We start from the raw sequence: 17,957 nt of genomic DNA on the forward strand, positions 1-17,957 counted from the left end.
TGACGGCGCCACTTTTTCAATATTTCGTTTGAGATGGACGCTGTGTAATTCGTCTCCCTTGGTGTCAGAACGGCATCTTTCTACCAGTACTTTCTGTCGGAATTTAGTTTTGTGAGACAAAATTTCTCCTCACAGATCTGGTTCTGATGTAACTAAAAACGACTCAGGAAGGCCGTCTCCTGCGATCTAGGGGGTCTTATGTACCCCAAATTTTCTGGTACGCTACGCGCCAACCAATGGTGGCGCTCCGCTTAGATAGTATAGTGTCCCCCTCACTTTCTGAAACCTGCTGACGCCCATGTGATGGAGTGATGTGTATACGCAAATAAGATAATACAATAAGAGTTATAAAGGGTACTAAATATCAGGCTGCATCAGTCCAATCAAATTTCTGCAAAGTGCCCTTCGACGTCGGTGCCCCCCCAGATTAAAAGTGCTTCCGCCGCCCTTGTTCTGATATGATGGCACAATGAGGCTATACCAGCAACAAAGACAATATGAAAAACACACGATTTGTATAAAAGTGAACAGTCGTTTCAGTTTACTTATATTTATTACTTGATCCTAAGACATTAACCGTCTAAAGAGTTTTCGTCGAAAAGTCGTTTCCTGAAGTCAACCGATAATGAAGTTACCAGCAGCAGTCATATGCCTTTTAGCTGTTTTAATTTGTGGTAAGTTTTTTTATCTTATCTACATTTAATTCTAATATTTTTTATTAAAAATCACCCATGATAGAGCGTTGGCCACGTTACACACTCCCAGACCCACTCCCTTGACATGAAGAGTGTAGTAACCATGTTATATATCACGATGTTATATCAAGCTAGGTATCACTATAGGCCCATAGGAAGGGAACAGATATACTACACACGATCTTAGCCAAACGGTAAGAGAACCCTCTGTCCTTAATCCCTTTCCTTTCTTCTACATCCCTCTGCATTGATGTGCATTGTTAATCCCTTCGCTAAGATCATGGGTAAATGTTAAGTTAATGCTTTGGCTTGGGCATAACCTTCGCCAACACCTTGTGTAAATTAAAGGGTCCTTGGTTTGCCTCAACGTCATAGGCGTAGGAGACGGGGGGCTGGGGGGGGGGGCAATATTCGGGCAATATGCTGGGAAATTTTCGAAAAATATTAGTTGTGAAGATGTAGCTATAAAGGAAATGAATAGTTTAAAAAAATCTCCCTGGTAATTAAAATAAAGTTTTAAGCTTGCCCGATTAATTCGCCATTACTAATGTAAAATCCTATATATGATATTTACATGAACATGTTAAATGCGCGCGGAGCTTGCGAAAAATTGTGGTTAATTTTTTTTCGGGCAAGTCGTTACAGCCCACCTCCCCCCCCCCCCCCCAATCAAATTGGGCATCTGCGCGTATGCTCAACGTGTAATGCAATGTTACTTATCTGAAGTAGTTTTCGTTCCCAACATCTTTTGGTTAAAGTTCCTAATCCCACTAGAGACCCTTGTTTCTTCTGTCTTCGTAACTTTGTGGTTTGTGTATAGATATTTAGGCAAAGGTAAATAATGGTGTGATTTAATGGCGTGTTTAGGCTTTACGTGTGTTTGCATACACGTGGCCAATAAATAATCCACTTAAGATACCACTTGCTGTAATTACAACTGATAACCGGATATCAATGATGTTCCAACAAGTCATGTCACAAACTTGGACTCAAGTCGTATTTTCTGGCGAGTTGACTCAAGACCACACCCCAGATAACTTTGACTACAGTCAAAACTAAATCGATTTGGCTCTACCGTCACTTGATTTCCAGCCATTTGCATAGGCGTAGGAGCCCAATTTGATTGGGGGGGGGGGGGGCTATAACGACTTGCCCGAAAAATATCACCACAATTTTTCGCGCGTACAACATCATACCGTGCATATCACATAGGCATGCATCGGTTATTATATCGCATGCCAATAACATACAATCATTTTCCGTGTTATTCACTTATTACCCTTCCATATTGGTTATCATTATTGGGGAACTCGTAACAATAGTTATGATAATAATGATATAAGTTTAACCATTATAAAACACATTGCAAATTATTTTTCTTTCAGTAGGTGACCGAAAATTTCTCAGTATATTGCACGAATTTTCACGAAAATATTTGGTTGGGGCTGCAGCCCCCCCCCCCAACCCCCCTCCTACCCCTATGGTCATTGGCAAGTACGCTTGGCCATCTTTTATTAGATAGAACATATATTCTATATTCATTTTACCGTTTCTAATCATATCATAAATCAACACACCCTTACTGTGATAGCAGGCCTGTGCATTCTATTACAGCAGTCATATTTTACAGTTAATTTCCTTACATGATAGGATATACCTTCAAACTGGGTTCAGTTGCCCGCATATTTCTCTTAACCAGCTCTTTACTCAACAATCAATCAAACTAAATCGTGGCAGGGCGTGTCTGTTTGCAATGGTTTAGAAGGATCTGAGACTAGGACAGGTAGTTTACATGGAACAAAATGTAACTGACGGAGAGGTGGGATGTCTTGCTATTGAGACAAGGATCCAGGGCATTGTGTAATACAATCGCCGCCAACTGAACTTATATCATATCTAGAAAATACCAACGAAACTTAGTCAATAATATCTCAAGAGGGACTTTACTTTCCGAATTGAGTTTTTTGTTGGTCTATGTATGGAAAATTTGCTTTAAAGCTACTATGTATTGCGGTAAACATGACCAGTACTTAGACCGGAAATCACAAATGGTCCCACAAATGCTACGAATATCGAGCACAGAATATGAATTTACAAGATAATTTTACTTTTCTCCTTAATCCTTTACTGATTTCTTTCAGCAGGCTTCACAAATGCCTCAGCACCAATGACTCTTACCGACGCCACTTTTCAGACCGAGCTGGAAAAGGGAGACACTATGATGGTTGAATTCTGGGCTGAATGGTAAGGAGTATCATGGTTCACAAAAATGCTTCTAAAATGATAGGCATCCAGATAACAATAACAAACTTTGAAACGATAGTCGGAATGTATGTAGAGACAGTGATTGCAGTCCGTATGGAAAGCCGTTTTAACATTTAATAAGGAATTTCAGATATCTCGAAATAATTTCAGATATCTCAAATTAAATTACAGATATCTCCAATTTATTTAAGATATCTACAAATAATTGCAGATATCTTAAAATCAATTTCAGATATCTCGAAATACCAGGGAATTTCAGATATCTGAAATTGAATTCGAGATATCTCGAATTCAATTTCAGATATCTCGAATTCAATTTCGGATATCTCGAATTCAATTTCAGATATCTGAAATAGAATTTTGGATATCTCGAATTCAATTTCAGATATCTCGAATTCAATTTCAGATATCTGAAATAAAATTTCAGATATCTCGAATTCATTTTCAGATATCTCGAATTCAATTTCAGATATCTCGAATTCAATTTCAGATATCTGAAATAGAATTTTAGATATCTCGAATTCAATTTCAGATATCTCGAATTTCATTACAGATATCTGAAATTTCCCGATTAAATGTTAAAATGGCTTTCCATGCGTGCCATTTTAACATTTAATCGGAAATTTATGCATATGCATTTCAGATATCTCGAATTCAATTGCAGATATCTCGAATTCAATTTCAGATATCTCGAATTAGAATTGCAGATATCTTGAATTCAATTTCAGATATCTCGAATTAAATTTCAGATATCTCGAATTCAATTTCAGATATCTGAAATAGAATTTCAGATATCTCGATTTCAATTTCGGATATCTCGAATTCAATTTCAGATATCTCGAATTCAATTTCAGATATCTGAATTAGAATTTCAGATATCTCGAAATCTATTTTAGATATCTCGAATTCAATTTCAGATATCTCGATTTCAATTTCAGATATCTGAATTAGAATTTCAGATATCTCGAAATCTATTTAAGATATCTCGAATTCAATTTCAGATATCTGAAATAAGAAACAATTTCAGATATCTAAAATTCCCGATTAAATGTTAAAATGGCTTTTCATAAGTCCGGTGTATAATAAAGATAACCAACTGAAAATAGAATAATACTAACCCTTCTGAATATGGAACATGATATAAAACGGTCCATAGAGTGCATGGTTATCCAATAGGCAGAAAATAGCAAGTTTGGTCGAGGGGCCCACAGTCAAGGTGCCCCACGGTCAAGATGCGCTACGATCAAGGTGCGGTGTGGTCAAGGGGCCCACGGTGAAGGGGCACCACAGTCAAGGTGCCTCACGGTCAAGGGGTCCAGTTTTAAGTAAAGCCCTTCCATGCAAGACACATACCAACTTTTCATTTTCAGGTCGTGGGCTCCAAGGGTGTAATTCTTGGTCTGGGATCATTATGATAGCTGTAATCAGTAACTCAATCTAACTGTAATTTGTCTCCTTCTATGCCCTGATGATAATAATAATAATAATGATGGTGATGAAGATGATGATCCTGATAATAATGATCATAGTCATCATCACCACCGTCATCAGGATCATCGTCATCGTTGTAATCATAATAATCGTAATCACCATCACGGAGACATTGGACCATGGACATTTGACATTGGACATTTGATATTGGACAATGGACATTGGATATGAATTATGAATACCAATATCACCATAATACTTACATTGACTCAATGCTTGATAATGGGCCGGGGCTTTCGAGCGAAAGATGCGCAGGACAAAATACATGTAAGTTTAATATGTCCGGTATTCGTTGTAACATATTATAAATAAATTCTAACAATAAGCTATTTTTTTCTTCTTAAAGGTGTGGTCCGTGTAGAATGATTGCACCCATTCTTGACTATCTTGTAGAAGAGTATGATGGGAAACTGAAGATCTACAAGATGGATGTCGACGCAAATCAAGTAGGTTTATTGCAATATGTAAACTCGATATACATGATAGAAATGTAACCACACGAAATAAGGAGAGATTAAACATACAAAGTTAGGCATGTACTAAATTAGAAGAAGTGTTAAAAAGGAATTAATTATTTATATTGTAAATAAAGAGAACTACTATATATGTTTTCTTTTCCTATAGGATGTTCCGGCCAAGTATGGCGTCCGCGGGGTACCGACGTTGTTGATCTTCAAAATGGGCGAGGTAGTCGCTACAAGTGTTGGGGCTTTGTCAAAGGTCGACATGGAGGCGTTCATTAACACCAATATATAAACTCATCAAGTCCTTGTTACACTTTATTACATGGTACTTCATTGCATGGCACTTTTCTGTATGGCATTTTATTTCAACTGTGATCATAACCTAATAAGGAAGGCAACTCTAAAAGTAAAGTCTGTATGAACTTCATAATTAAATTGTAGATCTACCACAGTGACTTCAGTTAAAGGCTGTGAAGACTCGCGCAAAAAGAAACGTTTAATGCCGGAAATCTGACCTAGTTTCGAATGAGGTGTAACAGAAGTGTTAGATCCCATACACCATCGATCCCAGAGAATACGCACACAGCTTGCTACCTTCGGTAATTATACACTAGTGCACAGTGAGTGCATACAACTGCGGTCAACATACCCACAAGCACGGTGTACAAAAGATACAGCGATGGACATCTCAGTTGGTTGGTTGGCGTCTATTCTGGCGCAGAGTGCTCTATGTCCGGTGGACAGAGCGAAATATATGTTGAGACTATAGTTTAGACTAGTGGGAACACTTGAGTTGTCTGAAGATCGCTCATATATATATATATATATATATATATATATTTATATATAGTAACTATCTCTTGTTTCAGTCACAGACTTTGAAAAAGGGTTACTGTTGTTTGTCTTAGGAAATATATAGACCTAATGTGAATTAAACTGTATTGATTTGGTTTTCAGTGTGTCCGCGTAGCACGTTAGGGAACGTTCAACTCTTCCATTAACTTGCGTACGGGAGGATACTTTCACATTTGACCTACGTGGTTGTCTGTTTGATTACTGGATTGTGTTTACCGAAAAGTTGGACTAAGCAAGGTGTTTACAGAGATATTTCAGTTGCTTCTACTCTTTAATATAGTTTTCATTCTTGTTAACAGATATTTGGGGTATTCCCCTCACATGCATGCCTTTAATTGTATTGGATTAAGCCTATGTTAGCATATAGCATGCATGTTTTATGGCTGTTTATTAAACTCTTAAGTTACCTAGTTGTGAATGAAGCATCTAATAAGTCGCTTTTTCTTGTCTTTGATAGAACATATTTGTATGACAATTTTGGAGACATTGGTTTTGCTTCAACGGGGAATAAACTAATACCTACGCATTGAATGTACCTCAGTTTATCTCAATTATTTCTGTTAGGCATTTTCTTAACAACCTGCCCACCCCCCCCCCACCTTTCTGCCTGGCCTACATAACAATAATGAAAGGCTGTATAGTTCATATGTGACAGCGCATTGTGAAGTGACTTTCTGAATTTAGTCCGTTTTGGCGGTCCTTATGTGACCGCAGTGCAATTTGAAGTGACGTTGCCATTAACATATTGTGAACTCGATTCAGCTTTTAATCCACTACGCCCTTGATAGTAACCACAATCGTCCAGTGGCAAGCTCGTCGTTCGGTCCTGTGCTAGAATGTTCACCTATGTGCGATTAAATGTACACTATATGTACAATTTGCACATTCGAAGTAAGTGTATATATTGTAATACAGTACGGTCTTCCCCTCACAACAGAGTACCGTCGCCTTAGCCAGCATAACAAAAACGAACTGCAATTGTTCGCAGAATATTGCTTTCTAGTTTACAAGGGATATGATAGATTAGTTTGACTGGTAATTCTAACACATTTTAAAGCATTTCAATACTTATATGTAATTAAACAAACACGATAACCAACAAGAAGATGTTCAGGTGATCTTTGTTGACAACTGTTGCATATCAATTAGCTATTTGTTGGCGATCTGTCACTTGATATTTCGTAACAAAACACACGCGAGCTCGATAAAACTACTGAACCAATCGGAACAGTTTTGGCATGGTTGTAAAGCTTTAGTCCAGTCAATGTATGGTTTAACCTCAAACTAGAAATTTATGATGTAGAAATAGAAAAAGTTTTGCTGAGAAAATGTTATTCTGGGTGTTCCTCATTGGCTACGGTACATCTGTATTACGCGGTTGCCAAGGTCTCACGTGCTCTACTGCATACGACATTATAACATTTCTCAAGTTGTCTAACAGGTAAGAGTAACCAGGGAGTTGTTATGGAATATATAACCTGCCTTGTCCATGAAATGTCCATGAAGAAGTTTGCCACATGTCGAATATTATCCTCAGGATTTGAATGTCAAACGAAGTGAGGTATTCTCCGTCCCTTAGCCTAACGTTATAGTGCATCTGCAATATTAAATCAGACGGCGACCGCGAGCCTATAAAGGTTATTAAACATCAAGCCGGAATAACGAATTAGACATATTTCGAAGCGTTTGACAGCACGACTTCAAGAGCGTTTATTCATTTATGATGTTAGGGTGTAGTTGCCGCACTTGGTCCAGCATCATGGGTTCAGAATCAGATCGTTCAACGGCGCTACTAGGGCTGTAGCCTAGTACAGTTACATCGCAATAGCTCTAACGTTCAGTTTGCTGGAGAACAGGGCTCCTGCTTGCAGCCCCTTTCAATGCAATGGGATTTTGTATACGAAATTATAATCGTAAGGTCGTCATAATTTAAATCTATATACATGAATAATAAAACGTTTCTATGACAACAGTAAGTCAATCTCCAGTGGTGTAAGGATGCTTGTGTATGCCATTTCGAACATATTCCTTTGCCAAACACCGTCGTCATATAATTGGCATCAACAAGTTTACATCATAACGGGGATATCTATCATATTTAACTGACAGTTCCTGCTCACTTTTCACTCAGTATGCTGTATTAGATGTCGTCAAAACCCGTAGTATATATAAATACACACACACACACACACACACACATATATATATATATATATATATATATATATATATATATATGTGTATATATATATATATGTATATATATATATATGTGTGTGTATATATATATATATATATATATATACCAGGCTTTAGGAATCACAAATGATTTCGAGTTGGTTAGAATCATGTTTGAACTCTAAAGTAAGGCAAATATGTCACCAAAACAGAACTAGTATTGTTCGATACAGGTGACAAACGCCTACAGTGGAATTACGTCCGTGTTTACCGGTTTCGAACCTCTGGACATACAATCAGCGTCCAAAGCCTAGTGGTTAGGGTGTTCGCATATAAAGCGGTTTGATGTTCGTTCGGATGTTCGGATATTTTAAATTATTCCTAGCTTTCAGGAGTAGTAAACTATACTGAGCCAAATAAATATCTCTGTGTGGATAACCACGAGAGTGGAAGCTAAATGTTGGTTAAAGTTGTGCTTGCGTGACCATTATCTGACTTTCTAGCAGATTGGGGAAAGATGATGACGATTTGTTAGTGGACTTGTGACTAGCTATTATACATGAAGTATTTATACTTGAGAAATGGAACCAACTGTGGAAAAAAAGAGGCTAAAATACTCACTTGTGGATGTGGTTCATGCAGGGCCGTCAAGAACCAGGTCGCCATATCACCAGCTACCATTTTTGAAGTTTTCTTCCTTTCTCAAGTATATGTGATAAAAATTAGAATACAGCACGTTTATTCATTTCATTACATGTTGTCGAAACCTCTAAATCACCACTTGGGCCGTAGCAGCCCCCCCCCCCCCCCTATCGACCTCTCTCTCGCCAGGCTTAGTGAATTCATTTATAGCACCAGCGGTTACTGCGCAATGCACTCAACCAAATCAAGTGAGAACATATATTTAATACCTCAATAACGGTAGACGCCGTGGGAAGGGTAGGAGCGAGGGGGGGGGGGTCACTGTGGACACGTGCCCTCCCCCACTTTTTCAAAATAGCAAATGTGCCCTACTGGCAATAAAGATGTGCCCCTTTGATGAAGAACTGTCTTTTTGACATATTTTAAGCCTTTGTTAAGTTTAATATTTTACTTTAATTATTCACGTGCACCATAATAGTATTGATAGCATACTAACACATTATATATAGTTAAGTGATATTGCCAGTGTGTATCGGTATAGCATAACGAGTGGTGGTGGTTGTATTTAACGTTTTAAGTAAAAAAGTTGGAAATGAAAGTATCATTTTTTTCTTGTGGATATTCTTAACTTTCCAACACACGCCATCAGACATATATATATATATATATATATATATATATATATATATATATATATATATATATATATATATATATATATATATATATATATATATATATATATATATATATATATATATATATATATATATATATATACATATATATATATATATATATATATATATATATATATATATATATATATATATATATATATATATATTTATTTATTTATTTATATATATATATATATATATATATATATATATATATATATATATATATATATATATATATATATATATATATATATATATATATATATATATATATATATATATATATATATATATATATATATATATATATATATATATATATATATATATATATATATATATATATATATATATATATATATATATATATATATATATATATATATATATATATATATATATATATATATATATATATATATACTTTCTTCGAAGGCAAACGCTTCTTTTTTCATTGCACTGCGGTCACATAAGGACCGCCGAAACGGACTTTACAAGTCACTTTCCAATGCGCTGCCACATATTGACTTTACAGCCTGTTATTACTGTTATGTGGGTTATGTAGGTTGGGCGTGAACCGAAAAACATCGATAAAAACTGATTAACTTTCAATGCGTAGCTATCAATTTATTCCTTTAGCAGCAAAACCAATGTTACCAAAATTGTCATACAATATGTTTCAATAAAAAACAAGAAAAAGCGATTTACTCAGATGCGTCATTCGCAAACGAGTAGTACGGTAACTAAGGATTTTAAATAGCAGCCATAAAACATGCTTGCTATATGTTAACATAGGCTTAATCCAATACAATTAAAGGCATGCATGTGAGGGGAATACCCCAAATATCTGTTAACAAGAATGAAAACTATTTTTTAAAGGTAGCAGTGTTCAAACCACTAAACTGTTTGGCAGGACCAGAGGAAAGATTCAAGTTTATAACTAAAATCCTCTTAGCCACTCAAAAATAATAAAGCAGATTTTGTTAATCAATATAAGTTGAATAGTGACTGTGTGTGACCAATTGCACATCTTCACGTGAACGCAACCACTTTGAATAAAAGTTTCCACTAATTCGGAGACGTTGTTATAAAATAAGTTTGTATCTTTAATAACATACTAGACCATACGCCATCCAGAGATGTAGGCTTAAGTGCAACTGAAATATCTAGCTATATATATCCACCTTGCTACGTCTTCGGTAATCGGTAATCAAACAGACAACCATGTAGGTCAAAAGTCCAAGTATCCTCCCGTACGCAAGTTAATGGAATATTTCTTATTAGTTTTTTTTTTACCACAGTTGACATAAAATGCCATACAATAAAGTGGCATACAATAACGTGGCATACAATAAAGTGGCATACAATAAAGTGTCTTGCAATAAAGTGTCTTGCAATAAAGTGCCATGCAATAAAATGTTATACAATAACAATGACTTGATCAGTTTACATCAAATAATCAATTATATTTGCAATTTTAGACTTTGGTTGGTCCCCGAGTACTGTATAGACTTCCTGGCCCATTTTGAAGAACAACAACGTCGGTATCGAGTAGACGCCATAAGTGACTGGAATCACCTAGAAAAAGAAAACATTTACATCAATTCTTATTATTTACAATATAAATAATTAATTCCTTCTTTTAACACTTCGTCTAATTTAATACATGCCTAACTTTGTATATTTAATCTCTCCTTATTTCGTGTGGTTACATTTCTATCATGTATATCGTTTTAACAGATGCTGACATTTCTTACGTATTGCAATAAACCTACTTGATTTACGTCGAAATTCATCTTGTAGATCTTCAGTTGCCCATCATACTCTTCTGCCAGTTCGTCAATAACGGGTGCCATCCTTCGACTCGAAGCATCCCTTTAAGAAAAAATAAATAAGCTTATTGTTCGGAATTTATTTACATGTTATGACGAATACCGGACATGTATTTCGTCCTGCGCATCTTTCGCTCTTTTTACTTAGAACTGGACCCCTTGACCGTGAGGCCCCTTGACTGTGGTGTCCTTTGACCGTGGGGCACCTTGACCTTAGGGCACCTTTGACTGGTGCAACTTGACCGTTGACCCCTTGACCGTGGGCCACCTTGACCGTGGGGCACCTTGATCTTGACCGTGGGGCACCTTGACCAAACTTGCCATTTTCTGCCTATTGGATAACCATGCACTGTTTTATATCATGTAATATCCGTTTTATATATATGGTCATGAGTTCGAGTCACTCCAAGATTAGTGTATGTCGTTTAGTTACAGAGTTGTTGACAATTGACAATTCATAATCATAGACATAATTCATAGACACAATTCATAGACACATAATTCATAGACACAATTCATAATCATAATCATATGAATCTAAGAGACTGACTTCGGTCAGCTTGCGGCTTTTATAATCCAATGATGGCTTCTTCGCGAGTTCCTGCTTGCAGGAGGATCTAATATACATACATACCAACATATACATACTTCATTCAGAAGGGTTAGTATTATTCTATTTTCAGTTGGTTATCTTTACACACTGGACTGCAATCACTGTCTCTACATGCATTCCGTCTATCGTTTGTTATTGTTATCTGGATGCCTATAATTTTAGAAGCATTTTTGTGAACCATGATACTCCTTACCATTCAGCCCAGAATTCAACCATCATAAAGTCTCCCTTTTCCAGCTCGGTCTGAAAAGTGGCGTCGGTAAGAGTTATTGGTGCTGAGGCATTTGTGAAGCCTGCTGAAAGGAATCAATTTAAAAGGAGGAAAGGTAAAATTATCTTGTAAATTCATATTCTGTGCTCGATATATTTGTAGCATTTGTGGGACCATTTGTGATTTCCGGTTAAGTACTGGCCATGTTTAATGCAATACATAATAGCTATATTGCAAATTTCCATACATAGACCTACAAAAAACTCAATTCGGAAAAGCAAAGTCCCTCTTGAGATATGGGGGGGGGGCACGTGCCCCCCTTTTTTTCCACAGGTTAAAAAAGTGCCCTTTTTCTACATAAAAATTGAGGTGTCTCAAGTTAGCAAGAGGCCAGGGAACCAGAATGAACACTCGGGAAGGGTCGTTTCCGGCCATCTGAGGGGTTTGTAAAACAAAAATTTTTCTTGTACGCTCCGCGCCAACCGATGGTGGCGCTCCGCTCATATGGTCGTACATACAACTTTGCAAATCCTGCCTACACCCATGACTCCTTATGAATTTCTGTAGGCCAAACTCAAGCCATTTCGAATGGAAAAAATTTGTTAAGATATTAACAAGAAATAAACTCTAATTTGGAGGATTCCTACATTAGCAACTAGCATGATTTCACCTCATTTTGTCTCAAAAGAAAACTTGTTCCTTGTTTCCCAATTTGCACATTGGATATTGCAGTGCTAGTATGCATAATTACCTTGACCGGGGGGGGGGGGGGGCGTTGATGGAGTGATGTGTATAAGCAAATAAGATAATAATACAATAAGAGTTATAAAGGGTACTAAATATAAGGCTGCATCAGTCCAATCGAATTTCTGCAAAGTGCCCTTTGATGTCGGTGCCCCCCCCCCCCCCCCAGATTAAAAGGATATTATTGACTAAGTTTCGTTGGTATTTTCTAGATATGATATAAGTTCAGTTGGCGGCGATTGTATTACACAATGCCCTGGATCCTTGTCTCGGTAGCAAGACATCCCACCTCTCCGTCAGTTACATTTTGTTCCATGTAAACTACCTGTCCTAGTCTCAGATCCTTCTAAACCATTGCAAACAGACACGCCCTGCCACGATTTAGTTTGATTGATTGTTGAATATAGAGCTGGTTAAGAGAAATATGCGGGCAACTGAACCCAGTTTGTTTGAAGGTATATCCTATCATGTAAGGAAATTAACTGTAAAATATGACTGCTGTAATAGAATGCACAGGCCTGCTATCACAGTAAGGGTGTGTTGATTTATGATATGATTAGAAACGGTAAAATTAATATAGAATATATGTTCTATCTAATAAAAGATGGCCAAGCGTACTTGCCAATGACTGACATTAAGTGACGGTAGAGCCAAATCGATTTAGTTTTGACTGTAGTCAAAGTTATTTGGGGTGTTGTCTCGAGTCAACTCGCCAGAAAATACGACTTGAGTCCAAGTTTGTGACTTGACTTGTTGGAACATCATTGATATCCGGTTATCAGTTGTAATTACAGCAAGTGGTATCTTAAGTGGATTATTTATTGGCAACGTGTATGCAAACACACGTAAAGCCTAAACACGCCATTAAATCACACCATTATTTATCTTTGCATAAATATCTATACACAAACCACAAAGTTACAAAGACAGAAGAAACAAGGTTCTCTAGTGGGATTAGGAACTTTAACCGAAAGATGTTGGGAACGAAAACTACTTCAGATAAGTAACATTGCATTACACGTTGAGGCAAACCAAGGACCCTTTAATTTACACAAATTGTTGGCGAAGGTTATGCCCCAAGCCTAAGCATTAACTTAACATAATATAATAACATGGTTACTACACTCTTCATGTCAGGGGAGTGGGGCTGAGAGTGTGTAACGTACGTAATTGCTAATACAAATTCGTGCCAAGCTCTATCATGGGTGATTTTTATTAAAAAGTATTACATAAATGTAGATAAAAACTTACCACAAATTAAAACAGCTAAAAGGCATATGACTGCTGCTGGTAACTTCATCATCGGTTGACTTCAGGAAACGACTTTTCGACGAAAACTCTTTAGACGGTTGATGTCTTAGGATCAAGTAATAAATATAAGTAAACTGAAACGAGTGTTCACTTTTATACAAATCGGGTGTTTTTCATATTGTCTTTGTTGCTGGTATATACGGAAGCGTAGAAGAGACATTGCATTGACGAGTTACCAACTTGACAAAACGACAATTATCTGCAAATTGACGAGTTGACGAGATAGTAACGTGACAAAATTCAGAAAATTGACGTTTTGACGAGATATGTTAACTCGTCGAAACGTCAATTTTCTGAATTTTGTCATCTTGTCGAGATGGTAGTAAGTGTGCAACTCGTCAATTTGCAGAAAAATTGCTGCATTGACGAGATCCGTTAACTCGTCAAAACGTCAATTTTCTGAATTTTGTCAACTTGTCGAGATGGTAGTAAGTGTGCAACTCGTCAATTTGCAGAAAATTGATGCACTGACGAGATCCGTTATCTCGTCAAAACGTCAATTTTCTGAAATTTGTCACGTTACCATCTCGTCAACTCGTCAATTTGCAGATAATTGTCGTTTTGTCAAGTTGGTAACTCGTCAATGCAATGTCCCTTCTACGCTTCCGTTTGTATAGCCTCATTGTGCCATCATATCAGAAGCACCTCCGTATCCATTTATATAAGTACTGAATAGCCACTACTATCTGTCTCGCCACCAATTTTCAGTGTTTTATGATAGTCATAAGCGTAGGAGCCCAATTTGATTTTGGGGGGGGGGGGGGGGCTGTAACGACTTGCTCGAAAAATGTAACCAAATGTGGGGGGGGGGGGGGGTAGAGGTACAGTTGGGCAAGAAATGACAAAAGAAATGACAAAAGAAATGACAAAAGTTTGTTCTCTTTAAGCCTCTTTAACAAATAAGTACAAGATCTATAGTAGCAGGTAAATGATACAATACAACACACGCTATAACCTGAAATGTTTGACACGTGGGAACTAACTTAACTGGTCATAAAACGTCAGCAGGGAAAATAAAGATTTTTGGAAGCTTATAAATTATAAGACTTCGTGTGCGAGCCACGTGACTTTGTGAATGGTCCTCGCCACACATGTTTGCCGTTTTCCTTACTAATTGGAGGTCCGAAAATGCAATAATGTAATGAACATCCCTACATATAGGCACTACGCAAGTGCGTTAAGTTATTCCCATAACGTACGATATTCCTATTCCGCGAATGACACAAAATGGTCCACACTTTTCGCCAGCAAATATCCATAAACAATTTGTGTTTGTTTGTTTAATTTTGCGAAAGAACACGTTTCCTTTTACTTCATGCACTTTCCGTAGGATATATCCGTAAAACTTATGCCTAAATAGGTATGCAATGAAATCCGTGCATCTAAATATGAATATTCATGAAGAGGATATATATATATATATATATATATATATATATATATATATATATATATATATATATATATATATATATATATATATATAGTTGAAGATTGGTTAGCTTGATTAACGGGTAGTACGGCGTGTGTTTGAATTTCAAAACTGTTCGATGCGATTTCCTGGCATCTGGCAATCAAGATAAGTATACACCAAGAAACGTTTTGTTGTTGTTTGGAACGAAAAAAGGGCCTCGATATATTTCGTCTAACCTAAACTTATATGTCGATGTACCTAAAATATACGTTGTTGTTACTTAAGTAGATGTAACCGTACTGAAAACATACGTCGCTGGTGTCAACAGAAATGATGGTGGATTTGCTAAAGCCAATATCTAAGGTACTCATATGCAAATGAGGAAGAGTTTCAGGCGTATTTGGATGCACCGATGGCATGCCATATCGCCCCTATACCGTACATGTAACGCGCACATTGTCAAAATCAAAGCAACATTACTACGACTGAGTCGGGTCAGTACAGTGTCCGTTAGCAGTACTCTACGTCTCGTGCATGTCGGTGTATTTAAAGCTCGGGAAATGACGTCCTTCGAAATAGACGAAATATTACAACAGCATGTTATTGTAGTGTATTACTGGTCAAGTGAACGATTCCTACATGACTGGAAAATAATACCATGAACAACCGAAAAGGTTCTTCCTAATACTGAAAGGACTTCACGCGTACTACAATACTGCGTAATTGCAGGCAAATGCAGTTCTAATTGACACTGGGTTACTCGCCAATCGCGAAATGGCTGCAATGTTGACCACTAGCTCGCTGAGAAGACCTGCACAGTCTGCAAGTAAGACCAATGTTCGACCACGAGTGCTAATTTTGCTAGCAGGAATAAGCAGTCGCCACAAACCTAATTTTGAAACATCAGCTAAATCTTACAATTTAATCTCCTCTTATTTCCCGTGCAAGTATCTTTCGTGATGTTTCAGAACATAAATTTCGCATTAAAGGGAAACCAAGTAGTTATTCAGCATGAATTTAGTGAATCGGTAACAAACATTTTGTCACATGATTAGAAAGAGCCATACATGAATTAGGATACTGGGTATTCTAATTCAAATTGCGGTGACTCTATTTACATTTATATGATAATACAAGATGTACGTGTTGATTATCACCACCTTTGTGTAGTAACACTCATATCAGTCATATAGCTAAGCATGGAGGTTCTGTTTTTACCTCCATGAGCTGAGCCACAGCCATCACACCAATGGAAGTGAAGTGAGTTCGCTATAATTTCATTACTTCAGGAATTCTGACCCTAACACGCATAGTCAATCAAATCTGCGGGTAACTGCAACTCTTCCTCGCACGAGAGACAGACGCTATGGCACCGGCCTTGCGCATCGATGGTTGTCAATGACAGGGCATACACGTACATAGGTAGGGGTATGCCTTTCGATACGCATAACAAGTGTTGCATGGCAATCCAATACTCTGAGCCACCCTACAGTAATCCGTATAACGTTTCAGTTTATAGTTTTACAAAATTTGTAATTAGTCATTTCACAAAGCGTCAAAATATTAGGTCGTATGCCTAAAAATACGCGACCGGAAGCACAATAAACACTTGAAAGTTTCGTTCTTTACCCCTTCTCGTATCAAGGATTCTTTCACTTCAATGGCGTTCGTGAAGTGCAAGAGTATTATATCGACCATTGTGAATATGCTAGACTATCACCGCACATGGTGGGGGTGGGGGGGGGTGGTGTACGGTACGATAAACACGTATACACGTATGTACGGTATACAGTAAACGTACGATTCGACGCCGTGTGAAGCCGCTCGGAATGACATGCCATTGGTGCATGGCCAGACACGCATATGAGCACCTTAGATACTGACCTTCGCAATACAACATCATTAATGTTAACAGCAGCAACCTTTGTTTGCAGCACAGCGAGATCTACTGTAGTAACAACGATGTTAATTTTAGGTAGAGCGACATATATTCTTTTGGTATAGCGACATATGGTTTCAGTACGACAACTTATAGTTTATATACAATTACATATGTCGTGGCCCTTTTGGCGTTCCATATTTTTATGGTATCGTGCACAATTATGCAGTGTGACCAATCTGCAATTTCGGAATCTAGGCTAGCCAGTAATTATGATCATGTATATATCTGGCAATATGGCCAAGATTAGGAAAATCCGAGTGCATCCATTAAAATTCATTAAAAATGAAACGTTCAAGCCTAAAAGGATGATATTATGCCCCCGTAATGATGCACACTACGGAAGTATCTTCGTTCGGTGACGATCCGGATATCGAACGGTGATTAAAACTGTTATGTTGCTAATGTGTTCTTCTCTTCATTCGAATAATCAAAATAGGGTGTTTTCGATTAAGCACTTCTTAATTCGGCGAAGTTATTCTGGTAATTTGTACGTTCAACTTACGAAGCAATGTGACTGACTTGTACTATACAAGAAATACAGGAACTGCTGGACGGCACTGCTCGGAACATGGCTGTCATTATTCATTTTCATGTGGTAATTCGATCTTAATTTAGCA

At 37.2% G+C, this 17,957-nt stretch overlaps 2 protein-coding genes across 4 annotated transcripts; one reads left to right on the top strand and one right to left on the bottom strand.

Moving 5' to 3' along the window:
• Positions 1-515: 515 nt before the first annotated feature.
• On the top strand, positions 516-6,301 carry LOC139960454 (thioredoxin-like). 2 transcript variants are annotated; one of them, XM_071958820.1, is made up of 4 exons: positions 516-674; positions 2,837-2,939; positions 4,798-4,897; positions 5,076-6,301. In XM_071958820.1, exons 1-4 carry the CDS (start codon positions 626-628, stop codon positions 5,205-5,207), a joined length of 384 nt encoding a protein of 127 aa, XP_071814921.1. In that variant the 5' UTR covers positions 516-625; the 3' UTR covers positions 5,208-6,301. The 2 variants fall into 2 exon arrangements, with proteins under 2 accessions (XP_071814921.1, XP_071814922.1); XM_071958821.1 differs by having other exon boundaries at positions 517-674; positions 2,840-2,939.
• Positions 6,302-9,874: 3,573 nt separating this feature from the next.
• LOC139960450 (thioredoxin 1-like) lies at positions 9,875-14,083 on the bottom strand. 2 transcript variants are annotated; one of them, XM_071958814.1, is made up of 4 exons: positions 13,925-14,083; positions 11,912-12,014; positions 11,049-11,148; positions 9,875-10,851 (listed from the first exon to the last, which is right to left on the bottom strand). In XM_071958814.1, exons 1-4 carry the CDS (start codon positions 13,974-13,976, stop codon positions 10,720-10,722), a joined length of 387 nt encoding a protein of 128 aa, XP_071814915.1. In that variant the 5' UTR covers positions 13,977-14,083; the 3' UTR covers positions 9,875-10,719. The 2 variants fall into 2 exon arrangements, with proteins under 2 accessions (XP_071814915.1, XP_071814916.1); XM_071958815.1 differs by having other exon boundaries at positions 11,912-12,011; positions 13,925-14,077.
• Between the last annotated feature and the right edge of the window lie 3,874 nt (positions 14,084-17,957).

The sequence above is a fragment of the Apostichopus japonicus genome, chromosome 19 (genome assembly GCF_037975245.1).
Source record: "Apostichopus japonicus isolate 1M-3 chromosome 19, ASM3797524v1, whole genome shotgun sequence".
Taxonomy (NCBI): Eukaryota; Metazoa; Echinodermata; class Holothuroidea; order Aspidochirotida; family Stichopodidae; genus Apostichopus; species Apostichopus japonicus.

Excerpts from the sequence above, each read along its gene's own strand:
- LOC139960454 (XM_071958820.1), top strand. The coding sequence starts at position 626 with ATGAAGTTACCAGCAGCAGTCATATGCCTTTTAGCTGTTTTAATTTGT. Across the intron at positions 675-2,836 it reads TTTAGCTGTTTTAATTTGTG|CAGGCTTCACAAATGCCTCA; the intron begins GTAAGTTTTTTT and ends GATTTCTTTCAG. Across the intron at positions 2,940-4,797 it reads GTTGAATTCTGGGCTGAATG|GTGTGGTCCGTGTAGAATGA; the intron begins GTAAGGAGTATC and ends TTCTTCTTAAAG.
- LOC139960450 (XM_071958814.1), bottom strand. The coding sequence starts at position 13,976 with ATGATGAAGTTACCAGCAGCAGTCATATGCCTTTTAGCTGTTTTAATT. Across the intron at positions 11,149-11,911 it reads GTTGAATTCTGGGCTGAATG|GGATGCTTCGAGTCGAAGGA; the intron begins GTAAGGAGTATC and ends TTTTTCTTAAAG. Across the intron at positions 10,852-11,048 it reads TGAATTTCGACGTAAATCAA|GTGATTCCAGTCACTTATGG; the intron begins GTAGGTTTATTG and ends TTCTTTTTCTAG.